The sequence below is a fragment of the Chanodichthys erythropterus genome, chromosome 19, assembly GCF_024489055.1.
Source record: "Chanodichthys erythropterus isolate Z2021 chromosome 19, ASM2448905v1, whole genome shotgun sequence".
Taxonomy (NCBI): Eukaryota; Metazoa; Chordata; class Actinopteri; order Cypriniformes; family Xenocyprididae; genus Chanodichthys; species Chanodichthys erythropterus.
The window spans coordinates 1,066,717-1,093,562 of NC_090239.1; the positions used below are offsets into that span (position 1 = coordinate 1,066,717).

Below are 26,846 nucleotides of genomic sequence, written 5' to 3' on the forward strand. Positions count from 1 at the left end.
TTTAGTGTGGAACTGTCTGATCGTGGGCCTCATTGATCTGAACTCATGTTCCTGTGAAAAATGTTCACTCAAAATTATTCAGCTCAAAAACCTGAGGATGATCAGTTATTTTCTTGCTGTGAGAGTCATGATCGGTCCCTGGTGTTGTTGACTGAAGTGTTGGTTTGTGTTCTTCCTCATAGTGTTGTTTTCCTCTGTGGTTCATGTAGAATAATGCTAAAGGAGGAAAGAAGGTGATCCAGACGGATGAGTGGAGGCACAGCAGCGTGGAGGAGCGGCTGGAGTACGCGCTCATCAAGGTCAGCACTTGCCGCACGGAAACCTCACTTATGATACGATCTCTTGAATCGTCTGTAACTCGTGTGTGTGTGTGTGTGTGTGTTCTCAGGGGATAGAGAAGCATGTTGTGGAGGACACGGAGGAGGCGCGTCTTCAGACGGACCGTTATCCCCGTCCGCTGCACGTGATCGAGGGGCCGCTCATGAACGGCATGAAGACGGTTGGAGATCTGTTTGGAGCTGGAAAGATGTTCTTACCGCAGGTACAAGATTACGAGGAACATGAATTTAAAATAATAATCATGAATCAGATTCCGTAGATTTTGGTTTCATGGGGACTTTAAGACTGTAGTAGAGTCAATCACAGGTCCAGTTTGTGTGTCATCAGGTGATCAAATCCGCCCGTGTGATGAAGAAAGCTGTCGGACATCTGATTCCCTTCATGGAGGAGGAGAGACAGCAGATGATGTCTGGATCTGATGAAGACGTGGTGAGTGAAGATGAAACATCTCGGAGAACACGATGGGAACAGTTACTGTAAACTGATCTAGATGAACTCGTCAGGTTGGCTGTTAGTGATGTGTGCTGGTTCTGCAGGACCCGTATCAGGGGACGGTTGTGTTGGCCACAGTGAAGGGAGACGTTCATGATATCGGCAAAAACATTGTGGGAGTCGTGCTGGGGTGCAACAACTTCAGGTGAGTCTGTGAGTGTGTGAGTGCGGGTGCAACGGTGAGGGTGCGTCGGTGAGGGTGAGAGGGTGCGGGTGCGTCGGTGCGGGTGCGCCGGTGAGGGTGAGGGTGAGACGGTGAGGGTGAGACGGTGAGGGTGCGACGGTGAGGGTGCGACGGTGAGGGTGCGTCGGTGCGGGTGCGTCGGTGCGGGTGCGTCGGTGCGGGTGCGTCGGTGAGGGTGCGCCGGTGCGCCGGTGAGGGTGCGTCGGTGAGGGTGTGTCGGTGCGGTTAGGGTGCGACGGTGAGGGTGCGTCGGAGAGGGTGCGTCGGAGAGGGTGCGTCGGAGAGGGTGCGCCGGTGAGGGTGCGCCGGTGAGGGTGCGCCGGTGAGGGTGCGCCGGTGAGGGTGCGACGGTGAGGGTGCGACGGTGACGGTGCGCCGGTGAGGGTGCGTCGGTGAGGGTGCGCCGGTGAGGGTGCGCCGGTGAGGGTGCGCCGGTGAGACGGTGAGGGTGCGACGGTGAGACGGTGAGGGTGCGACGGTGAGACGGTGAGGGTGCGACGGTGCGGGTGAGGGTGCGACGGTGAGGGTGAGGGTGCGACGGTGCAGGTGAGGGTGCGACGGTGAGGGTGCGACGGTGAGGGTGCGTCGGTGAGGGTGCGTCGGTGAGGGTGCGACGGTGAGGGTGAGACGGTGAGGGTGCGACGGTGCGGGTGAGGGTGCGACGGTGAGGGTGCGACGAGAGGGTGAGGGTGCGACGGTGAGGGTGCGTCGGAGAGGGTGAGGGTGCGTTGGTGAGGGTGCGACGGTGAGGGTGCGTCGGTGAGGGTGCGACGGTGAGGGTGCGACGGTGAGGGTGCGACGGTGAGGGTGCGTCGGTGAGGGTGAGAGGGTGAGGGTGCGACGGTGAGGGTGAGAGGGTGAGAGGGTGAGGGTGAGAGGGTGAGGGTGCGTCGGTGAGGGTGCGTCGGTGAGGGTGCGTCGGTGAGGGTGCGTCGGTGCGGGTGAGGGTGAGACGGTGAGGGTGCGACTGTGCGGGTGAGGGTGCGACGAGAGGGTGAGGGTGCGACGGTGAGGGTGCGTCGGAGAGGGTGAGGGTGCGACGGTGAGGGTGCGACGGTGAGGGTGCGACGGTGAGGGTGCGACGGTGCGGGTGCGCCGGTGAGGGTGAGGGTGAGACGGTGAGGGTGAGACGGTGAGGGTGCGACGGTGAGGGTGCGTCGGTGAGGGTGCGACGGTGAGGGTGCGTCGGTGCGGGTGCGTCGGTGCGGGTGCGTCGGTGAGGGTGCGCCGGTGCGCCGGTGAGGGTGCGTCGGTGAGGGTGTGTCGGTGCGGTTAGGGTGCGACGGTGAGGGTGCGTCGGAGAGGGTGCGTCGGAGAGGGTGCGTCGGAGAGGGTGCGCCGGTGAGGGTGCGCCGGTGAGGGTGCGACGGTGAGGGTGCGACGGTGACGGTGCGCCGGTCGGTGAGGGTGCGTCGGTGAGGGTGCGCCGGTGAGGGTGCGCCGGTGAGACGGTGAGGGTGCGACGGTGAGACGGTGAGGGTGCGACGGTGAGACGGTGAGGGTGCGACGGTGCGGGTGAGGGTGCGACGGTGAGGGTGAGGGTGCGACGGTGCAGGTGAGGGTGCGACGGTGAGGGTGCGACGGTGAGGGTGCGTCGGTGAGGGTGCGTCGGTGAGGGTGCGACGGTGAGGGTGAGACGGTGAGGGTGCGACGGTGCGGGTGAGGGTGCGACGGTGAGGGTGCGACGAGAGGGTGAGGGTGCGACGGTGAGGGTGCGTCGGAGAGGGTGAGGGTGCGTTGGTGAGGGTGCGACGGTGAGGGTGCGTCGGTGAGGGTGCGACGGTGAGGGTGCGACGGTGAGGGTGCGTCGGTGAGTGGGCGACGGTGAGGGTGAGAGGGTCGGGGTGGGACGGTGAGGGTGAGAGGGTGAGAGGGTGAGAGGGTGAGGGTGCGTCGGTGAGGGTGCGTCGGTGAGGGTGCGTCGGTGCGGGTGAGGGTGAGACGGTGAGGGTGCGACTGTGCGGGTGAGGGTGCGACGAGAGGGTGAGGGTGCGACGGTGAGGTTGCGTCGGAGAGGGTGAGGGTGCGTCGGTGAGGGTGCGACGGTGAGGGTGCGACGGTGAGGGTGAGAGGGTGAGGGTGAGAGGGTGAGGGTGCGACGGTGAGGGTGCGCCGGTGAGGGTGAGACGGTGAGGGTGCGTCGGTGAGACGGTGAGGGTGCGACGGTGCGGGTGAGGGTGCGACGGTGAGGGTGAGGGTGCGACGGTGAGGGTGAGAGGGTGAGGGTGCGTCGGTGAGGGTGCGTCGGTGAGGGTGAGAGGGTGAGGGTGCGACGGTGAGGGTGAGACGGTGAGGGTGCGTCGGTGAGGGTGCGACGGTGAGGGTGAGACGGTGAGGGTGCGACGATGCGGGTGAGGGTGCAACGAGAGGGTGAGGGTGCGACGGTGAGGGTGCGTCGGAGAGGGTGAGGGTGCGTCGGTGAGGGTGCGACGGTGAGGGTGCGTCGGTGAGGGTGCGACGGTGAGGGTGAGACGGTGAGGGTGCGTCGGTGAGGGTGCGTCGGTGAGGGTGCGTCGGTGAGGGTGCGTCGGTGAGGGTGCGACGGTGAGGGTGCGACGGTGCAGGTGCGATAGCCTCGGTGAGGGTGCGACGGTGAGGGTGCGACGGTGAGGGTGCGTGGGTGAGGGTGCGTCGGTGAGGGTGCGACGGTGAGGGTGAGACGGTGAGGGTGCGACGGTGCGGGTGAGGGTGCGACGGTGAGGGTGCGACGAGAGGGTGAGGGTGCGACGGTGAGGGTGCGTCGGAGAGGGTGAGGGTGCGTTGGTGAGGGTGCGACGGTGAGGGTGCATCGGTGAGGGTGCGACGGTGAGGGTGCGTCGGTGAGGGTGCGACGGTGAGGGTGAGAGGGTGAGGGTGCGACGGTGAGGGTGAGAGGGTGAGGGTGCGTCGGTGAGGGTGCGTCGGTGAGGGTGCGTCGGTGCGGGTGAGGGTGAGACGGTGAGGGTGCGACTGTGCGGGTGAGGGTGCGACGAGAGGGTGAGGGTGCGACGGTGAGGTTGCGTCGGAGAGGGTGAGGGTGCGTCGGTGAGGGTGCGACGGTGAGGGTGCGACGGTGAGGGTGCGACGGTGAGGGTGAGAGGGTGAGGGTGAGAGGGTGAGGGTGCGACGGTGAGGGTGCGACGGGGAGGGTGCGCCGGTGAGGGTGCGCCGGTGAGGGTGAGACGGTGAGGGTGAGTCGGTGAGACGGTGAGGGTGCGACGGTGCGGGTGAGGGTGCGACGGTGAGGGTGAGAGGGTGAGGGTGCGTCGGTGAGGGTGCGTCGGTGAGGGTGAGAGGGTGAGGGTGCGACGGTGAGGGTGAGACGGTGAGGGTGCGACGATGCGGGTGAGGGTGCGACGAGAGGGTGAGGGTGCGACGGTGAGGGTGCGTCGGAGAGGGTGAGGGTGCGTCGGTGAGGGTGCGACGGTGAGGGTGCGTCGGAGAGGGTGAGAGGGTGAGGGTGCGACGGTGAGGGTGCGTCGGTGAGGGTGCGACGGTGAGGGTGAGACGGTGAGGGTGCGTCGGTGAGGGTGCGTCGGTGAGGGTGCGTCGGTGAGGGTGCGTCGGTGAGGGTGCGACGGTGAGGGTGAGACGGTGAGGGTGTGTCGGAGAGGGTGAGGGTGCGTTGGTGAGGGTGCGACGGTGAGGGTGCGTCGGTGAGGGTGCGACGGTGAGGGTGCGACGGTGAGGGTGCGTCGGTGAGGGTGCGACGGTGAGGGTGAGAGGGTGAGGGTGCGACGGTGAGGGTGAGAGGGTGAGGGTGAGAGGGTGAGGGTGCGTCGGTGAGGGTGCGTCGGTGAGGGTGCGTCGGTGCGGGTGAGGGTGAGACGGTGAGGGTGCGACTGTGCGGGTGAGGGTGCGACGAGAGGGTGAGGGTGCGACGGTGAGGTTGCGTCGGAGAGGGTGAGGGTGCGTTGGTGAGGGTGCGACGGTGAGGGTGCGACGGTGAGGGTGCGACGGTGCGGGTGCGCCGGTGAGGGTGAGGGTGAGACGGTGAGGGTGAGACGGTGAGGGTGCGACGGTGAGGGTGCGACGGTGAGGGTGCGTCGGTGAGGGTGCGACGGTGAGGGTGCGTCGGTGCGGGTGCGTCGGTGCGGGTGCGTCGGTGAGGGTGCGCCGGTGCGCCGGTGAGGGTGCGTCGGTGAGGGTGTGTCGGTGCGGTTAGGGTGCGACGGTGAGGGTGCGTCGGAGAGGGTGCGTCGGAGAGGGTGCGTCGGAGAGGGTGCGCCGGTGAGGGTGCGCCGGTGAGGGTGCGCCGGTGAGGGTGCGACGGTGAGGGTGCGTCGGTGAGGGTGCGACGGTGAGGGGGTGAGACGGTGAGGGTGCGACGGTGCGGGTGAGGGTGCGACGGTGAGGGTGAGGGTGCGACGGTGCAGGTGAGGGTGCGACGGTGAGGGTGCGACGGTGAGGGTGCGTCGGTGAGGGTGCGTCGGTGAGGGTGCGACGGTGAGGGTGAGACGGTGAGGGTGCGACGGTGCGGGTGAGGGTGCGACGGTGAGGTTGCGACGAGAGGGTGAGGGTGCGACGGTGAGGGTGCGACGGTGAGGGTGAGGGTGCGAGGTTGAGGGTGGGCCGGTGAGGGTGCGTCGGTGAGGGTGCGACGGTGAGGGTGCGACGGTGAGGGTGCGACGGTGAGGGTGCGTCGGTGAGGGTGCGACGGTGAGGGTGAGAGGGTGAGGGTGCGACGGTGAGGGTGAGAGGGTGAGAGGGTGAGGGTGAGAGGGTGAGGGTGCGTCGGTGAGGGTGCGTCGGTGAGGGTGCGTCGGTGCGGGTGAGGGTGAGACGGTGAGGGTGCGACTGTGCGGGTGAGGGTGCGACGAGAGGGTGAGGGTGCGACGGTGAGGTTGCGTCGGAGAGGGTGAGGGTGCGTCGGTGAGGGTGCGACGGTGAGGGTGCGACGGTGAGGGTGCGACGGTGAGGGTGAGAGGGTGAGGGTGAGAGGGTGAGGGTGCGACGGTGAGGGTGCGCCGGTGAGGGTGCGCCGGTGAGGGTGAGACGGTGAGGGTGCGTCGGTGAGACGGTGAGGGTGCGACGGTGCGGGTGAGGGTGCGACGGTGAGGGTGAGAGGGTGAGGGTGCGTCGGTGAGGGTGCGTCGGTGAGGGTGAGAGGGTGAGGGTGCGACGGTGAGGGTGAGACGGTGAGGGTGCGTCGGTGAGGGTGAGACGGTGAGGGTGAGACGGTGAGGGTGCGACGATGCGGGTGAGGGTGCAACGAGAGGGTGAGGGTGCGACGGTGAGGGTGCGTCGGAGAGGGTGAGGGTGCGACGGTGAGGGTGCGTGGGTGAGGGTGAGAGGGTGAGGGTGCGCCGGTGAGACGGTGAGGGTGCGACGGTGAGACGGTGAGGGTGCGACGGTGCGGGTGAGGGTGCGACGGTGAGACGGTGAGGGTGCGACGGTGCGGGTGAGGGTGCGACGGTGAGGGTGCGTCGGTGAGGGTGCGACGGTGAGGGTGCGTGGGTGAGGGGGCGTCGGTGAGGGTGCGACGGTGAGGGTGAGACGGTGAGGGTGCGACGGTGCGGGTGAGGGTGCGACGGTGAGGGTGCGTCGGTGAGGGTGCGTCGGTGAGGGTGCGACGGTGAGGGTGAGACGGTGAGGGTGCAACGGTGCGGGTGAGGGTGCGACGGTGAGGGTGCGACGAGAGGGTGAGGGTGCGACGGTGAGGGTGAGAGGGTGAGGGTGCGTTGGTGAGGGTGCGACGGTGAGGGTGCATCGGTGAGGGTGCGACGGTGAGGGTGCGACGGTGAGGGTGCGACGGTGAGGGTGCGTCGGTGAGGGTGCGACGGTGAGGGTGAGAGGGTGAGGGTGCGACGGTGAGGGTGAGAGGGTGAGGGTGAGAGGGTGAGGGTGCGTCGGTGAGGGTGCGTCGGTGAGGGTGCGTCGGTGCGGGTGAGGGTGAGACGGTGAGGGTGCGACTGTGCGGGTGAGGGTGCGTCGGTGAGGGTGCGACGGTGAGGGTGCGACGGTGAGGGTGCGACGGTGAGGGTGCGACGGTGAGGGTGCGTCGGTGAGGGTGCGACGGTGAGGGTGAGAGGGTGAGGGTGCGACGGTGAGGGTGAGACGGTGAGGGTGCGTCGGTGAGGGTGCGACGGTGAGGGTGAGACGGTGAGGGTGCGACGATGCGGGTGAGGGTGCAACGAGAGGGTGAGGGTGCGACGGTGAGGGTGCGTCGGAGAGGGTGAGGGTGCGACGGTGAGGGTGCGTCGGAGAGGGTGAGAGGGTGAGGGTGCGCCGGTGAGACGGTGAGGGTGCGACGGTGAGACGGTGAGGGTGCGACGGTGCGGGTGAGGGTGCGACGGTGAGGGTGAGGGTGCGACGGTGCGGGTGAGGGTGCGACGGTGAGGGTGCGACGGTGAGGGTGCGACGGTGAGGGTGCGTCGGTGAGGGTGCGTCGGTGAGGGTGCGACGGTGAGGGTGAGACGGTGAGGGTGCGACGGTGCGGGTGAGGGTGCGACGGTGAGGGTGCGACGAGAGGGTGAGGGTGCGACGGTGAGGGTGCGTCGGAGAGGGTGAGGGTGCGTTGGTGAGGGTGCGACGGTGAGGGTGCGTGGGTGAGGGTGCGACGGTGAGGGTGCGACGGTGAGGGTGCGACGGTGAGGGTGCGTCGGTGAGGGTGCGACGGTGAGGGTGAGAGGGAGAGGGTGCGACGGTGAGGGTGAGAGGGTGAGGGTGAGAGGGTGAGGGTGCGTCGGTGAGGGTGCGTCGGTGCGGGTGCGTCGGTGCGGGTGAGGGTGAGACGGTGAGGGTGCGACTGTGCGGGTGAGGGTGCGACGAGAGGGTGAGGGTGCGACGGTGAGGTTGCGTCGGAGAGGGTGAGGGTGCGTCGGTGAGGGTGCGACGGTGAGGGTGCGACGGTGAGGGTGCGACGGTGAGGGTGAGGGTGAGAGGGTGAGGGTGCGACGGTGAGGGTGCGACGGTGAGGGTGCGCCGGTGAGGGTGCGCCGGTGAGGGTGCGACGGTGAGGGTGCGTCGGTGAGACGGTGAGGGTGCGACGGTGCGGGTGAGGGTGCGACGGTGAGGGTGAGAGGGTGAGGGTGCGTCGGTGAGGGTGCGTCGGTGAGGGTGAGAGGGTGAGGGTGCGACGGTGAGGGTGCGTCGGTGAGGGTGCGACGGTGAGGGTGAGACGGTGAGGGTGCGACGATGCGGGTGAGGGTGCGACGAGAGGGTGAGGGTGCGACGGTGAGGGTGCGTCGGAGAGGGTGAGGGTGCGTCGGTGAGGGTGCGACGGTGAGGGTGCGTCGGAGAGGGTGAGAGGGTGAGGGTGCGACGGTGAGGGTGCGTCGGTGAGGGTGCGACGGTGAGGGTGAGACGGTGAGGGTGCGTCGGTGAGGGTGCGTCGGTGAGGGTGCGTCGGTGAGGGTGCGACGGTGAGGGTGAGACGGTGAGGGTGCGTCGGTGCGGGTGAGGGTGCGACGAGAGGGTGAGGGTGCGACGGTGAGGGTGAGGGTGCGACGGTGAGGGTGAGAGGGTGAGGGTGCGACGGTGAAGGTGAGAGGGTGAGGGTGCGACGGTGAGGGTGCGACGGTGAGGGTGCGTCGGTGAGGTCGCGACGGTGAGGGTGAGACGGTGAGGGTGCGTCGGTGCGGGTGAGGGTGCGTCGGTGCGGGTGGGGCTGCGACGAGAGGGTGAGGGTGCGACGGTGAGGGTGAGGGTGCGACGGTGAGGGTGAGAGGGTGAGGGTGAGACAGTGAGGGTGAGACGGTGAGGGTGCGCCGGTGAGGGTGCGCCGGTGAGGGTGAGACGGTGAGGGTGCGTCGGTGCGGGTGAGGGTGCGTCGGTGCGGGTGAGGGTGCGACGAGAGGGTGAGGGTGCGACGGTGAGGGTGCGACGGTGAGGGTGCGACGGTGAGGGTGCGTCGGTGAGGGTGCGTCGGTGAGGGTGAGAGGGTGAGGGTGCGACGGTGAGGGTGAGACGGTGAGGGTGCGTCGGTGAGGGTGCGTCGGTGAGGGTGCGACGGTGAGGGTGAGACGGTGAGGGTGCGTCGGTGCGGGTGAGGGTGCGTCGGTGCGGGTGAGGGTGCGACGGTGAGGGTGAGGGTGCGACGGTGAGGGTGAGAGGGTGAGGGTGCGACGGTGAGGGTGAGAGGGTGAGGGTGCGACGGTGAGGGTGCGACGGTGAGGGTGCGCCGGTGAGGGTGCGCCGGTGAGGGTGCGCCGGTGAGGGTGCGCCGGTGAGGGTGCGTCGGTGAGACGGTGAGGGTGCGACGGTGCGGGTGAGGGTGCGACGGTGAGGGTGAGAGGGTGAGGGTGAGAGGGTGAGAGGGTGAGGGTGCGTCGGTGAGGGTGCGTCGGTGAGGGTGCGTCGGTGAGGGTGCGACGGTGAGGGTGAGAGGGTGAGGGTGTGTTGGTGAGGGTGCGACGGTGAGGGTGCGACGGTGAGGGTGCGTCGGTGAGACGGTGAGGGTGCGACGGTGCGGGTGAGGGTGCGACGGTGAGGGTGAGAGGGTGAGGGTGAGAGGGTGAGGGTGAGAGGGTGAGGGTGCGTCGGTGAGGGTGCGTCGGTGAGGGTGCGTCGGTGAGGGTGCGACGGTGAGGGTGAGAGGGTGAGGGTGCGTCGGTGAGGGTGCGTCGGTGAGGGTGCGACGGTGAGGGTGCGTCGGTGAGGGTGAGAGGGTGAGAGGGTGAGGGTGAGACGGTGAGGGTGAGAGGGTGAGGGTGCGTCGGTGAGGGTGCGTCGGTGAGGGTGCGTCGGTGAGGGTGCGACGGTGAGGGTGCGACGGTGAGGGTGAGACGGTGAGGGTGAGGGTGCGTCGGTGAGGGTGCGACGGTGAGGGTGAGACGGTGAGGGTGAGGGTGTGTCGGTGAGGGTGCGACGGTGAGGGTGCGTCGGTGAGGGTGCGACGGTGAGGGTGCGTCGGTGAGGGTGCGACGGTGCGGGTGAGGGTGCGACGGTGAGGGTGAGAGGGTGAGGGTGCGTCGGTGAGGGTGAGAGGGTGAGGGTGCGTCGGTGAGGGTGCGTCGGTGAGGGTGTGATGGTGAGGGTGTGTCTGTGAGGGTGAGGGTGAGGGTGCGACGGTGAGGGTGTGTCGGTGAGGGTGCGACGGTGAGGGTGTGTCGGTGAGGGTGCGACGGTGAGGGTGTGTCGGTGCAGGTGAGGGTGCGATGGTGAGGGTGTGTCGGTGCAGGTGAGGGTGCGACGGTGAGGGTGTGTCGGTGAGGGTGCGATGGTGAGGGTGCGACGGTGAGGGTGTGTCGGTGAGGGTGAGGGTGTGTCGGTGAGGGTGCGATGGTGAGGGTGTGTCGGTGAGGGTGCGATGGTGAGGGTGCGTCGGTGCGTCTGAGTCTGTGGGTGCAAGTGTGTATCTGTGGGAGTGAGTCTGTGTGAGTGTGTGTCTGGGTGCAAGTGTCTGTGTGTGGGTGCAAGTGTGCGTGTGCGTCTGTGTGGTTGTGAGTTTGTGTCTGTGTGAGTCTGTGTTGGTGCGAGTGTGCATCTATGTGTCTGTGTGTGTGCGAGTGTTGTGTGTGAGCGCTGGTGTTGCTCCTGGCGTGTGATTGAGGGTGGTTTGTGTTAAGTGGTCGTTCAGTTGCAGCAGCTGCAGGTGTTTGATGTCAGACGAGTAAACGCTTCCATGAGTCATTCTAACTCGACTCTGTGTGTGTGTGTGTCCTCAGGGTCATTGATCTGGGAGTGATGATTCCCTGTGACAGAATCCTGCGGGAGGCCATTCAAAACAAAGCAGGTCTGTTTCTGATATTCTCCTCTCTGAACGAGTCTGTCAGCATGCGTGACGCTCTCTGTGTCTGCAGATGTCATCGGTCTGTCGGGTCTCATCACTCCTTCTCTGGATGAAATGATTCACGTTGCCAAAGAAATGGAGCGTCTTGGCTTGAAGATTCCTCTGCTGATCGGTGGAGCCACCACATCGAAGTACGACACCACGCCGCTCAAATTCACTAGATATTTACCATACGTTTGCAGCGATAAAGTGAAGCATTGAAGCATGAAGATCGTGTCGTTAGACTCTAGTTTCTCAATCTGGTCACGATTATGGAGTCTGTTATTTAAACATCAGCAACAGAAGCAGTTCTTAGTTTGACTCTTTTCCATGAATTAGTTCACAGAATCATTCTGATTCAGTGATTCATTGACATCATCACTCATCCATAGAAGTCACTCTATGGCGTTTTTCATATGTCACTCACACAGCCCTAATTAAGAGAGTTATTTGATCTGAAGTCTGTATGGTGTGTTGTTTGTGTGTTTTGGCAGGACTCACACCGCGGTGAGAATCGCCCCGCGGTACAGCTCGCCCGTCGTTCATGTTCTGGATGCGTCCCGCAGTGTAGTAGTGGTGAGATGTCTCTCTCTCTCTCATACAGCAGCAGCAAACAGCATTTAAGAACTTGTGTAATTGTGTTAGACATCAGCCAGAATGCCTTTCCTTCCCACAAATGCATGTTGCAATTAACCGCTACATGCAACAAATTCATACATGGATTTGTAAGCTTACCATAAAATACTCAAATACACACACATCCTGTGACAACTACAGTTTAAATGCACTAATAACTGCAGAGCCATGTATGACACACATGAACACAATTTTAATAATTTTTTGAGATCGTTCATTTAAGCTGTCCGATCTGTTATATTAAGGAGCTCTAAAGACCGGGTACTGTTTTATTAACGAGTCATATTTGATGATAATATTCAAACACAGTGGTTCAGCTTACCTTTAACCCCTTGATGAATATGAAAGCTTTTACTGGATGGGCTGCTTCTGATGATGATGATGATGATGATGATGATTGTGCAGTGCTCTCAGCTGCTGGATGAAGCTGTCCGTGAGGACTACTTCGAGGAGATCCGGGACGAGTATGAAGACCTCCGACAAGATCATTACGACTCACTGAAGGTCTGATAGTCACAAGACCCTGTTAAAGTGCCTCAAAGTTAATTTGAATTTTTTCAATTTAGTTCAATTCACATGTATTTGTATAGCGCTTTTCACAATACATATCATTTCAAAGCTGCTTTACAGAAAATGAATGCTTCTACATTACAGTATAATGACCGTGTCATAGTTCTGTCCATGTGTCAGGAATCTACAGTTCTAAGATAATATAAATCATCAGAATGAGCTTTACTGCCAAGTATGCTTACACATACAAGGAACTAGTCTTGGTGACAGAAGCAGACAGAATGAAAAGACATAATAAAAATATAGCTGCAAGCAGCAATTAAGGGGCCAAGCTTGACAGAAGAAAACAAGGAAGCTAGCAGCAGAACAACAATGTCATAATATACTATTGTAGCAACTGGGACAATGACACTGCCAGTCAGACCAACTGTACTATAGTTAGAGCCAATTTCATGTTTTGTACAATTATTGCGCCACCAAGTGGCACAGTCCCACTGCTTTTTTTGTGTCCTCAGTGTGTCAAATTTGCTGAAAATATCTAATCTATATTCATTTATATGTATGAACACAAAAAAATACACACACCTGATTTTGATTACTTTTTTTCCAATTGCTATCAAATTTTTGACATTTTAGCCATTAGTGTTTAGTCATTTTAGCCATTAGTGTTTTGCAATTTTCTTACAGTGGTTTGGTCTTGATCACGAGCGGACTGGCCATCTGGCATACCGGGCACTTTCCCGGTGGGCCGACGTGCTTTTTGGGGCCGACGGTCGCCGACCGCCAAAAAAAAAATAAAAAAATAAAAAATTCTCTCGGCCCATGAAAGTGGTAGGCTTCTGACAGACGCGGCTCATGAAACATGTAGCTTAGCGGCCCATTGGTTGTTTTCTTGATTGACACTGGACTGGCTCAATCATATCTTTGAACAGCACCATCTATAAGATTTCTGCCTGCACGCAATATAAAAAATATAATTAATAACCATGCTAAGTATTGTGCATAAATTATATAAACCTAAAATAATTATGTAAGTAGTAAAGCAATACAAACGCAAACGGGCGTTTTAAGTTTATTAAACATTTTGAGTCACCCCTCCCTTGCCTCACAGTGGTTTGGTCCACCGCGCACGTCACACTCGCTTGTGCTTAGATTCTGTAGAAGTCCGGCGGCGCCGGCGGGAGAGAACAGTTCTACAGACAGATGAGTTCCAGTAAGTCGGCTGTCAAGGCTTTTTTATTCAAAAACATCGGGTGAAGTGATTATTTTCTCTTTAACGCTGATGGTGCTGAGTAATTAGTCATAACAACAACAAAAAAAAGATGATAACTGATGAATTTGACTGAATTTTTTCCGCTATTTCCGATTACTCCGCTATTTTAGAGATTATAATGTTACCTAGCTTGTTTACCATAGCTTGTTGGATATAAGTAACCCACACCAACAACAATTAACATTGTGATAAGAATAAGTAAACTGTAATAAGGCTAATAGATTTACTGTTGTGTGTTGGGTTATGCTCAGTGTGTATTCATCGTATTTTGGTGACTTGGTTGTAAACAACTAAAAATAAATAAATAAGTAGAATAAATTTTATATATATATATATAAGCGGAAGGATGGGTGGTATTTGTGATCTTAAGTGGTGGTGGGCCGGTCTGGGCCAAAAAGCCAGGGCCGATTTTTGGTCCCAGTCCATCCCTGGTCTTGATCGGACGAGCGGTTTCGAAGATATTTGCAAATGTTCTTTAAACACTAAATCACAATGTTGCACAAACCATAAGGCGAAACCTAACATGTTTTAGTATCGTTGGACTTGACAAGGATTCAGGAATCTAAGGAGATGAAAATAAGTCAACTATAGATAAGATTTAAGCATGCAATTTTTTTACCACCAGGTGGCGCTGGTCTGAAACTTCTCAGACTCCTTCAGGGCATCGTGCTGATGACCCATACCAAGTTTCGTAACGATACGTTAATGTGTTCATAAAATATAGCATTTTACTACAAAATTCAAAATGAATGGTCGACGCCAAAAATGGCCGATATGGAAAAATTGGAAAATATCATTCAACTCTGCATGAAGCCCTGAACCTAACGAGACCACTTTTATGATTTTTGGACAAACCGTTCAGAAGTTATTAGCAAAAATAGCCATTTTTTGTATCTCCGGACCAGTAGGTGGCGCTGTGCTGAAACACGGCACGTAGCCTCAGAACATGCTTTTGATGACATGCGCCAAGTTTGGTCAGAATACAATAAAGTTTGAGGAGATACAGCCTTACATTTATGTCCGCAAGCGCTTCGTAAAATTAGTTTTGTGCGTTTTTCAAAAACAGTTTGACAAATCAACTTGAATTCCATAACATTTTGTCGGCATGGTCTGAAGATGATCTGGTTCAATTCAGAAAATTCAAAATGGCGGAATCAGAGGAAAAAAGAATTTTGTTTATAGCCCTTACGGTTCAAAAGTTATTAGCAGAAATGTGAGTGCAACTTTGGACAGTTGGTGGTGCTAGAGGGATTGAGTTAGAGATTCCTAATTTGCTATTGTGACAGTTTAGACTGTCCACTATCTGAGTGTCAAATTTCATAACTTTCCCGCGAGCAGTTCTATGGGCTTCCAGAGTGGAAGAAGAAATGGAAAAAGAATAATGATAACGCCAACGATTACCTTCAGTGCCCGGCCCCTAATAAAAGAAGTGAATGATGGTGATGGTGTCAATGTCGCTGCTCTGTTTCCTCCAGGACAGACGCTTCTTGCCTCTGAGTCGGGCACGAGAGAAGGGCCTCCATATAGACTGGCTCTCGCAAACAAGACCAGGTATGATGACCTGAACCTAAACTAGTATCTAACCAGCTGCATCTGATTACATGAGCTTCACTGTCGTCATGACTTTATAATTTTAGTTCTGTTCATCAAGAGTGTGTGATTGTGCTTTCAGTGCAGCCGCAGTTCTTGGGCACACGCGTATTTGACACATATGACCTGCGTAAGCTGGTGGACTTCATCGACTGGAAGCCGTTCTTTGACGTGTGGCAGCTGAGAGGCAAATACCCCAACCGCGGATACCCCAAAATATTCAAGGACAAAACCGTGGGTGCGTCTGATTGACCGCAGTATCAGCATGAGGGCAAAGGTCAGCATGGGTGACCTCTCTAATGTGTGTGTGTTTCAGGAGAGGAGGCACGGCGTGTCCATGATGACGCTGTGAAGCTCCTGAACCGACTGATTGACAGCGGAGGTCTTCAAGCCCGCGGGCTGCTGGGATTCTGGCGTGCTCAGAGTGACGGTGATGACATCCACCTTTACGCTGATGATGTCACGTCACATGTCGCCACCTTCCATGGCCTCAGACAGCAGGTGAGACCTGTGATACAGCGACCAACCATAGCTCATTCTGTTTTTACATGTATCATCATGGTGTTCCACACCTGATGTTTTCCATCAGGAAGCATGGTTACACCAGTAGGTGGCGACAGGTGACTGTAAAGAAAATGTGTTTGTCATTGAATCATTCATTCAAGAGATTTGTTTAAAAAAACACTTATTTATCCAGTAAAGTAATTATGTGTGAGTCATTGAATCATTCATTTAACAGATTTGTTTAAAAAAACGCTTATTTATCCAGTAAAGTAATTGTGTGAGTCATTGAATCATTCATTTAACAGATTTGTTTAAAAAACGCTTATTTATCCAGTAAAGTAATTGTGTGAGTCATTGAATCATTCATTTAACAGATTTGTTTAAAAAAACACTTATTTATCCAGTAAAGTAATTGTGAGTCATTGAATCATTCATTTAACAGATTTGTTTAAAAAAACGCTTATTTATCCAGTAAAGTAATTGTGTGAGTCATTGAATCATTCATTCAACAGATTTGTTTAAAAAACGCTTATTTATCCAGTAAAGTAATTGTGTGAGTCATTGAATCATTCATTCAACAGATTTGTTTAAAAAATGCTTATTTATCCAGTAAAGTATTCATGAGTGAGTCATTGACTCATTCATTCAATAGATTTGTTTAAAAATCCTTATTTATTCAGTAAAGTATTCATGAGTGAGTCATTGAATCATTCATTTAAAATATTTTTTTTCCCCAAATTATTCAAATTAATTACATATTTTTAAATGTTCTATCGCATAACACATTTTATCAGAACCTCTTGTAAATTACGTTATGTTGTTTAGTTGAATGTTTAGAATCATGGGAGAAAAATCGTGATTCTCAGTTTATCCAGAATCATTCGCATGGTTACACCAGTAGGTGGCGACAAGTAACTGTTATGAAATATGTTTGTCGTTGTATCATTCAGTTTTCCACATGTTTCCTCCCACAGGCGGAAAAGGACTCTGCGAGCTCGGATCCATACCTGTGCCTGTCGGATTTTGTGGCACCTCGTGGCAGCGGCGTGCAGGATTACATTGGTCTGTTCGCAGTGTCTGTGTTCGGAGCAGAAGAACTCAGTCGGTCGTTTGAGCAGCAGGGTGACGATTACAGCAGCATCATGGTCAAGGCTCTGGCGGACCGACTCGCTGAGGTGCACAACACACACCCTGCTTCATAAACGGTCTTTTCAACCACACAGTTTTATTATTTCTGTCTTACAGTAATTATGTTGGCTTGAGAAAGCCAATGTGACGTGCTTTTGCTCTTTTGACTGCCCATTCAGGCTTTCTCAAGCCAACATAAAAGTTTGTTTACAAACTTTAGCTTCTAGTTCAAATTAATACAGAAGTACTGGGATAAAAGTTTATAGTCTGGATATTAACACTGATGTCTATAGTAGAGATCAAAATAGAAAATAACTTGACGATTCAAATAAAGATCATCATTACATTGATATATCAGTAGGTGGCGACAAGTGACCTGTTAAAAAATGTTTTTGTCATTGAATCTTTCATTCAAGAGGTTTTTTTTTTTTTTCAAATTAATTACATATTTTTAAATAGATCGTAGCATGAACATTTGGTCAGAACCTCTAGTAAATGACACGTTATTTTGTTTAGTTTATTTTGTTTAGTCTGTTCAGAATTGCGGGAGTAAAATCATGATTCTCAGTTTATCCAGAATCGTTTGCATGGTTACACCAGTAGGTGGCGACAAGTGACTGTTAAAAAATATGTTTGTCATTGAATCATTCATTCAAGAGATTTGTTCAAAAATGCTGATTCATCCAGTAAATTATTTGTGAGTGATTCATTGAATCATTCAACAGATTTGTTTCTAAAACGCTTATTCATCCAATAATGAAAGCCTATTTATGAGTGAGTCATTGAATCATTAATTTAAATTATTTTCAATTCAAAATAATTACATATTTTTAAATATTCTGTAGCATTAACATTTTATCAGAACCTCTTGTAAGTGGCGTTATATTTTTTAGTTGAATGTTTACAGTCATGGGAGAAAAATCACGATTCTCAGCTTATCCAGAATCAATCGCATGGTTACACCAGGAGGTGGCGACAAGTGACTGTTATAAAATATGTTTTTTGTTGTATCATTCAGTCAAGAGACTTGTTCAAAAACTCTGATTCATCCAGTAATGTATTTGAGTATAGTATTTATGAGAGTCATTGAATCATTCATTCAACAGATTCATTTCAAAAACGCTGATTCATCCAGTAATGAAACAATTAAGTATTTGAGTATTGAATCTTTCATTTAAACCTTTTTTTTTTTTCAAATAATCAATACATATTTTTAAATAGACTGTAGCATTAATATTTTGTCAGAACCTCTAGTAAATGACGTTGTTTTCAGTTGCCTGTTCAGAATTGTGGGAGAAAAATCATGATATTCAGTTTATCCAGAATCGTTCGCATCGCTACACCAGTAGGTGGCGACAGGTGACTGTTAAAAAACGTTTGTCAGATTTGTTCAAAAACGCTGATTCATCCAGTAAAGTATTTATGAGTGAGTCATTGAATCATTAATTTAAACTTTTTTTTTTTTTTTTTTTCAAATAATCAATTTAAATTAATTACATATTTTTAAATATTCTGTCGCATTAACGTTTTATCAGAACGTCTTGTAAATGACGTTATGTTGTTTAGTTGTCCATTTAGAATCATGGGAGAAAAATGATTCTCAGTTTATCCGGAATCATTCACATGCTTACACCAGTAGGTGGCGACAAGTAACTGTTATAAAATATGTTTGTCGTTGTATCATTCAGTCAAGAGACTTGTTCAAAAACTCTGATTTATCTAGTAATGTATTTGAGTAAAGTATTTATGAACGAATCATTGAATCATTCATTCAACAGATTTATTTAAAAAATGCTGATTCATCATGGTCATAAAATTTTTTAACCATCTTTAAACCATTTTTTTCCAAATAATCAATTCAAATTGATTACATATTTTTAAACGCACGGTAGCATCAACATTTTGTCAGAATCTCTAGTAAATGACGTTATTTTTAGTTCAGAATTGTGGGAGAAAAATCGTGATTTTCAGTTTATCTAGAATCGTGCGCATCGTTACACCAGTAGGTGGCGACAGGTGACTGTTAAAAAACGTTTGTCAGATTTGTTCAAAAACGCGGTCTCATCCAGTAATGAAACAATTGAGTATTTATGAGTGAGTCATTGAATCATTCATTGAATTTTTTTTTTTTTTTTCAAATAATCAATTCAAATGAATTGCATATTTTTAAATATTCTGTAGCATTAACATATTGTCAGAATTTCTAGTAAATGACGTGTTGTTTTGTTTTGTTATTTGTTCAGAATTTGGGAGAATCATGATCTCTATTCTAAACAACAACAAAAAACATCATGAGTCTCAGTTTATCCAGAATCGTTCGCAGTTTTTGAGTGTGTTTCTCTGCAGGCGTTCGCGGAGGAGCTGCATGCTCGCGTTCGCAGGGATTGGTGGGGTTACAGCAGCGAGGAGGATCTGCCGGCGTCGGAACTGCACCGGCTGCGCTATGAAGGCATCCGTCCGGCCGCAGGTTACCCCAGCCAACCCGACCACACAGAGAAACTCACCATGTGGAAACTCGCAGGCATACAGGAGAAAACCGGTACGAGACACACACGCTGTTCCACCGGCTACATCTGCATGCTGTGTTCCCTTTGGCTTTCTGTCTCTTATCTGTGTGCTTCCTGAAGTGTGATTGGTCGGTCCTTTAGACTGTACTGACAGCTCTCTCACACATCATCTGCAGTCTGTTCTGAGTATTATTATCAGTCTGTGTTTGTTTTTGTGATTATGAAGTTTGAATATAGACATGAAAATCCAAAAGTGTCTGAGCGTGATGATGTGATCTGATGGTGTCTCTTCATGTTCTTCTGCAGGAATCACTCTGACCGAGTCTCTGGCCATGACTCCTGCTGCATCCGTGTCCGGCCTGTATTTCTCCAACCCCAAATCCTCTTATTTCGCTGTGGGTAAAATCACTAAAGAGCAGGTATGAACCTCACGGTGAACATCAGATCCACTAACCAGATGATAAATGACAGACATCTGATGAGTTTGTTGCAGCAGGTTCAGTTATAATTATTTTGGTAACACTAAAAGCCTTTGTGTATAATGCATTATAAAGTTATTCATAATGTACATTTATAATGCATTATATCTCTACATAAGTAATTGTAACCAAAGTTAAAATGCATTATAATATTTGCAGATTCCTTGTTTCATCTGAAAGTGGTTGTTTGTCATGTGTTTTAGTGTGTTGTACTTTCTAAAGGTGTGTTCAATGAATAGATGAAAGTATTATCATGTATTATAACTTATTCATGAGATCATACAATGCTTCATAAGGTGTGTTACAAGGCATAATTAATGCATTAAAAATACTTTCAGAATGCATTATTTAAATATAAAGGCTTTAAGGAAAGTGTTAGCTTTATTTTTGAGTCTTTGGTTGCTGTAATATTCCTCAAAAATAGCAAAGTACCAAACATGTGGGACGCTAGAGCGTTGCTATGGTTACCACGCTGTCAATCATCACAATCTCAGTGCACAGGAGTGCACAGACATGTAGTAATTCGTTCAAACCGGCTGATTCATTCATGAAAGAAGCAAGTATCCACTGACTTTATGAATGAGTCATTGAATCATTGACTCGCCTGATTCATTCAAAAACGCTGAATATAACAAAACACTGCTGTGTACTGCTGGAGACGCAACTTCTATTTTCGCAAAATAGAGTGAAAACATTCAAAATAGATGCCATGTCTAAAAATTGTCAGTTCATATAATCAACTTATTGTGTATTTTATTGTACTTTTAGTAAATAAAATGAATATCATTTGTGCTGATATTTGAGAAAATAGAACTTTTGCTCATGAGATATTGCTTAACTATATAAACACAAAATACAAGAACTCATACAATTGCGAGATATAAAGTCGGAATTGCGAGATATAATAAAGTCGGAATTGCGAGATATAAAGTCGCAATTGCGAGATATAATAAAGTCGCAATTGCGAGATATAAAGTAGGAATTGCCTTTTAAAAAATAAAAAAATGTCTTGCAAAAAGGGGCACTTATCTAATATCTCTCTCTCTCGGGCAGGTGGAGGATTACGCTCACAGGAAGCAGATGAAGGTGTGCGAGGTGGAGCGGTGGTTGGGTCCGATCCTGGGCTATGACACCGACTGACGCTAAACCGGTTCAAGATGACACCCCAGGGAAAACTCTTTTCTCTCCGTGACGTCGGCTGTGATGGACCTTCATACATTTTGTTTTGATGGCCCAGATTGGGGATTTTTATCTCAGGATCCAAAAAAACTCTCTTGTCTTTACACTACAGTCAAGAGCGCCACTTTTAATGACATTTCTGTTTTTAATGGAACAGTGACGAACACTTAATTTATTTTTAGGCCTGTGGGTTTTATAGGTTTGATTCTCTTATGAAACTCTGTATTAGATTTAAAGAAAATAATGGTCAGAAATACCAGCTTAATTTCGATACTCAAGCAGAGCTTTTAGATTCTGATGTCATCATATAAACGGATCAGACCTCAGTTTTTTAGACACTGTAAGCTCAGTAAATTCAGTGATAACTTTCTGTGTTTGACTTTGATTAAATGCGAGGTACGAGAGCAAACAGTCAGTTTTACTATTAATATTTGACAGTATTATGAAGATCATAAGAATCTGCATTTCAGTTCAAATGTATTACACAGTTCTGCTGTTTTATTTTTTTTTATAATTTTTCCAGTTTGTTAATTTCACAACTGTTGAAAGATTTGTCCTATATTTTCATATAAATCTGCACTAAATCAAAACTCTGTGTGTGTGTGTTATAATTATGAATGTGTAAATATTTTGACATCAAGGAGATTACTCAGTGTTTCACAATACGTCATCAACACAAGAAATGCACTGCTTTTTTTTTTAGTCAAAACTTGTAGGATTTATAATGAATGTATTATTATATCACATTTGTTATCAGCCCCCTAAAAAGATTACCTTTCAGGATTAAAATGTCAAACGATTAATTCCAAAATATCCAGTGTAACATCCAAAATAAAAGTTTGTGTTTACATAATGTATGTGTGTGTACTGTGTATATTTATTATGTATAAATAAATACACACACATGCATGTATTTATGAAATATTTACTTTTATACATGTTAAATATACATATAATGCGTGTGTGTATTTATAGGTAATAAATATACAAAGTACACACACATATGTAAACAAACTTTTATTTTGAAAGTCATTCATGGCGATTTTTCGTTTGACAGCTCTAGACGCTAATAGACAACATGAGGGTCAGTTTATATTTCATACAAGAACTCATTGTGTTAATTCAGTGATTCATTTGACCTAAAATATTGTTAATAAATAAAGTTAATATTTAAATAATTTATCAATTATTTATCAATAATTTATCACATTCACATGTTCGCGGTTCTCCGTTGTCAGCTAATGGTCACGTGCAGCTGAACATTTTTTCAGCAGTTTCAGTGTGGTATTTTTAAATTAATAATTTTAGTCTTCAATTTTTTTGATTATTGGCTTTGTCAGCTGAAGATCCGTAGTTTGCGCTCAAAAAATATTCCTCTAAATGCTTAGAGTCGATATTGTCGTGTTTTTGTATATGCTGTGACCGGCAAACTTCTGTCTGAAATGTGAGTTACTCGATATAAACTTGACAAAAAGTCAAAATTATGACAAAAAATGTTGGCTTTTCTTATCATAATATTGGCTTATTTATCATTTTTCATGATTTATTAATCTCATAATTATGACTTGGTAAGTCATAATATTTATGTCATAATTTAATTATGTAATAATTATGACATTAAAGAATTTGAAATTATATCTTAGTGTGTCAATTTTGACCTTTTGTCATAATTATGACTTGGAAAGTCATAATTTTTATGTTATTTAATTTTATAATAATTATGATATAAAAAAATTCAAAATTATGTCTTAGTGTATCAATTTTGAACTTTTGTCATACGTATGACTCAGTATGTAATAATTTTATGTCATAATTTAATTATGTAATAATTATGACACTAAAAAATTCGAAATTGTCTTGGTATATCATAATTTCGACCTTTTGTCATAATTATGACTTGGTAAGTCATAATTCTTATGTCATACTTTAATTATGTAATAATTATGACACTAAAGAATTTGAAATTATGTCTTAGTCTGTCATAATTTTGACCTTTTGTCATAAGTATGACTCGGTATGTAATAATTTTATGTCATCATTTAATTATGTAATAATTATGACATTAAAGAATTTGAAATTATATCTTAGTGTGTCAATTTTGACCTTTTGTCATAATTATGACTTGGAAAGTCATAATTTTTATGTTATAATTTAATTTTGTAATAATTATGACATTAAAAAAATCAAAATTATGTCTTAGTGTGTCATAATTTGGACGTTTTTTCATAATTATGACTTGGAAAGTCATAATTTCAATGTCATAATTTAATTATGTAATAATTATGACATTAAAGAATTTGAAATTATATCTTAGTGTGTCAATTTTGACCTTTTGTCATAATTATGACTTGGAAAGTCATAATTCTTATGTCATACTTTAATTATGTAATAATTATGACACTAAAGAATTTGAAATTATGTCTTAGTCTGTCATAATTTTGACCTTTTGTCATAAGTATGACTCGGTATGTAATAATTTTATGTCATCATTTAATTATGTAATAATTATGACATTAAAGAATTTGAAATTATATCTTAGTGTGTCAATTTTGACCTTTTGTCATAATTATGACTTGGAAAGTCATAATTTTTATGTTATAATTTAATTTTGTAATAATTATGACATTAAAAAAATCAAAATTATGTCTTAGTGTGTCATAATTTGGACGTTTTTTCATAATTATGACTTGGAAAGTCATAATTTCAATGTCATAATTTAATTATGTAATAATTATGACATTAAAGAATTTGAAATTATATCTTAGTGTGTCAATTTTGACCTTTTGTCATAATTATGACTTGGAAAGTCATAATTTTTATGTTATAATTTAATTTTGTAATAATTATGACATTAAAAAATTCAAAATTATGTCTTGGTGTGTCATAATTTTGACGTTTTGTCATAACTTGGACATTAAACATGACTTGGACATTAAAAAAGTCGAAATTATGTCATAGTTTCGATTTTTTGTGTGTGTCATAATTATGACTTGGGTCATAATTAAGATTTTCCAAAGCTTGATTTTGTTTTCCTTATGTGGCAGAAAAAAGCTTCCATAGGGATGAACTCAGTTCTGTCGTTTAATATTCATGGACATATTATTAGTGTGCATTCCTACCTCAAAATGTTTTGAATTCACAGGGTCTTGTGTGCGGTGTCCGGTGTTCATCAGCAGAGGGCGCCCTGCTGCTGCCGCACGCTCATCTGCATAACCCCGCCCTCTGAGTATGTCAGCCGCCCAATGAGAGCGCGGCAGGAGACACCCGTTACACCCGCATCAGAGCCGCCGCCGTCGCCGCCTGAGAGCTTCATCTGTCCAGCGAGAGGCTCCGAACCCGCGCCGAACCATGACAGACGGCGAAGCCGAAGATGAGATCCAGTTCTTACGGACCGTGAGTACACGCGCTGGGCTCGTGTGGGTGTGGATGTGAGTGTGTGTGTGGGTGCGCGCGCGCGCGCCGCAGTGGTGCTGATGCTGCGGGAGTCACCGGCATCCGTCCGGATCTGTTGAACGTGGGTGTGAGGAAACAGCGCGCGCCTTATGAGCGCTTATGCAGTGCGTATGTCAGCTGCAGTCCCGATGAAGTCCGTGTTCAGCTCCACTGCAGACACACACTCTGTTTACTGTGATGTCATGCGGCATAAACACTGCAGATTATTCAAACGATGATGGATTAATTCAGCACAGTGCGTATCAATAGATCTGTATTGATCAGTGTGGGAAATGTGCTGCATTAACAGTCACAGATGATACAGCAAATAGATGCACAATAACACTGAGTGAATGATTGATCGGATGCGGATTGTAGATGCTGAGCAGGTGCTTGTGTGTCACATTATTTCAGGATGTAACCAATGTGAAGTTTAGTCACTGAAAGCATCTGCACTGATCAAGTCTGTCCTAGTCATCATGATTATTGTGGTGGTTTGATATGAATGCATCAGTAATAACATCGCCTGTGGCTTCTTTGCATTCCTGAGTGTCGTCAGTGCAGATGTTGTGCAGCGTCAGACTTTGGTTCTGTTCGTCTAGAACCTCTTGCATCAGTTCTGTGGCCGGATTCGATCTGTTAGTTGTTGTTCCAGCCCCACAGAGACAGACAGAAGTGTGTTCATCGCCTTCAGTAAACACACCAGCAGAAAATCATTACATGTTGAAAATGGCATTGATTCCTCCACCGCCTTCAACAGCTCAATGCAGCGCAGGTCACACGGGGCTCCACGCACTCGGACCGCTGTAACGGCATGTGGTGCATATGATGGTGCATATGATGATGATGATGAAGGTGCATCAGTAACTGCATCTGAGGAGAAGCGAATCTCAGGAAGCTTGTCTGGCTCATATTCACCTCAATATCTCAAAATCAAAAGAAAGAAGTAATGAACAAAGAAACGAAACCTGGTTTAGTATCATTACGTTTTTTTTGCATTGTATATACATATACATACACTACCATTCAAAACTTTGGGGTCGGTAAGATTTTTCAGTGTTTTTGAACATTGTTTTAATCTCTTCTGCTCACCAAGACTGTGTTTATTTGATTAAAAATACAGCAAAAATTGTGGAATATTATTCTAATGTAAATCAGCTGTTTTCTATGTGAATATATAGTAAAATAGAATTTATTCCTGTGATCAAAGCTGAATTTTCAGCATCAATTCAGTGTCACATGATCCTTCAGAAATCATTCTAATATGATGATTTGCTGCTCAAGAAACATTTTTGATTATTATCAATGTTGAAAACAGCTTCATATTAGTGTGGAAACTGTGACACATTTTATTTTTTAGGATTCTGTGATGAATAGAAAGTTCAAAAGAACAGCATTTATTTGAAATAGAATCACTTATACCATTTTAAATGTCTTTACTGTCACTTCAATACTGTCAGTTTGATGCGTCCTTGATTAATAAAATAATTAATTTCTTAAAAACAACTTTTTAATGATAGCGTGTATATATATATATATATATATATATATATATATATATATAGCGTGTATATCTTTATTTATTTTTCATCTACCTATCTATATATTGTAGTTTTTGTTGTGTATTGCATTTTTAAGTCACATTTCTGCATGAATTATTTGTTAAACAGTTCATAAATATTTGCTTTTATGCAAAAATTAAAGGGATAGATTAACCAAAAATGTATGTAGCCATCCTAGGTGTATATGACTATTTTTCTGAAAAACACAATCGGAGTTACATTAGAAAAAATATCCTGGCTCTTTATAATGGGAGTGAATGGGGGCCGAGATTTGGAATCCCAAAAAAGCGCATCCATCCATCATAAAAGTAATCCATACGACTCCAGGGGGTTAATAAAGGCCTTCTGAAGTAAAGTGATGGGTTTTTGTAAGAAAAAATATCCATATTTATAACTTTATAAACTACAATCACCGGCTTCCGGTAACTGTACGCGAGTCGAGTTCAAGTGGAAGAGTGACCTCTGACCCGATACATGACGTATGTAGGAGTAGCGTAAACTTAGACGAAAATAGGGCTGGGCAACAAACTCAAGCTCCTCTTCACTTATATCGACAACCTCCGACATTTCTCTTTAAAAATTCTCGTTTAAACTTTTACGTCATGCGTCAGGTCAGAGGTCACCGGAACTAGACTTGCGTACAGCCGTTAATGGAAGCCAGCGATTATAGTTTATAAAGTTATATAAATATGAATATTTTTCTTAAAAAAACGCATCACTTCGCTTCAGAAGGCCTTTATTAACCCTATGGATTACTTTTATGATGGATGGATACACTTTTTTGAGCTTCAAATTCTCGGCCCCCATTCACTCCAATTATAAAGCTTGGAAGAGTCCGGATATTTTTAAATATAACTCTGATTGTGTTCGTCTGAAAGAAGATAGTCACCTAGGATGGCTTGAGGGTGAGTAAATCATGGGATAATGTTAATTTTTGGGTGAGCTATCCCTTTAAATCAAACGTAACACGTTAAGATTGACTGCATTAATGAGGATCATGTGTTTAATGTTGCAATACAGAAATTCCAAATGGTCCTAAAACATTTTTTTTTCGGCAGATTATAGATTTTTAAAGCACATGTTTGCATGAGATGTCTCTGTCTGCTGTGATGTAATCTTACAGACTCTCCAGTTTGCAGTGTAACCTGGGAAAGAGATTTTGTAACAGCAGCAAGAGCGTCAAACTGCCTCGTTTCTCTCTCCTGTCTCTCTCTCCACACAACATTAATATTTGATAAGATTCTCCCGTTACATAATCGAGAGGGAAGATAAATGAGCAGAGGAGTGCGGAGATGTCTGTCTCTCTCTCTTCTCCCGTCGAGCTCAGAGTTTCTCTGTGA

The 26,846-nt window shown here is 48.5% G+C and overlaps 2 protein-coding genes across 3 annotated transcripts in view; both read left to right on the forward strand.

The window, feature by feature from the left end:
- The window catches only part of mtr (5-methyltetrahydrofolate-homocysteine methyltransferase), a 34,846-nt gene extending 13,583 nt beyond the window's left edge, over window positions 1-21,263 (forward strand). For both annotated transcript variants that reach the window (XM_067369788.1, XM_067369789.1), the window contains exons 19-33: window positions 210-299; window positions 389-541; window positions 667-768; window positions 876-976; window positions 10,603-10,670; window positions 10,738-10,858; window positions 11,201-11,282; window positions 11,748-11,846; window positions 14,601-14,676; window positions 14,798-14,953; window positions 15,032-15,216; window positions 16,194-16,394; window positions 18,694-18,886; window positions 19,161-19,273; window positions 20,387-21,263. In XM_067369788.1, coding sequence (XP_067225889.1) covers window positions 210-299; window positions 389-541; window positions 667-768; window positions 876-976; window positions 10,603-10,670; window positions 10,738-10,858; window positions 11,201-11,282; window positions 11,748-11,846; window positions 14,601-14,676; window positions 14,798-14,953; window positions 15,032-15,216; window positions 16,194-16,394; window positions 18,694-18,886; window positions 19,161-19,273; window positions 20,387-20,473 — 1,827 coding nt within the window. In that variant the 3' untranslated portion in view covers window positions 20,474-21,263. The remainder of the gene's footprint in view (window positions 1-209; window positions 300-388; window positions 542-666; window positions 769-875; window positions 977-10,602; window positions 10,671-10,737; window positions 10,859-11,200; window positions 11,283-11,747; window positions 11,847-14,600; window positions 14,677-14,797; window positions 14,954-15,031; window positions 15,217-16,193; window positions 16,395-18,693; window positions 18,887-19,160; window positions 19,274-20,386) is intronic.
- Window positions 21,264-23,854: 2,591 nt separating this feature from the next.
- ryr2a (ryanodine receptor 2a (cardiac)) overlaps window positions 23,855-26,846 on the forward strand; it is a 144,216-nt gene continuing 141,224 nt past the window's right edge. The window contains exon 1 of the mRNA XM_067370143.1: window positions 23,855-23,905. Coding sequence (XP_067226244.1) covers window positions 23,861-23,905 — 45 coding nt within the window. The 5' untranslated portion in view covers window positions 23,855-23,860. The remainder of the gene's footprint in view (window positions 23,906-26,846) is intronic.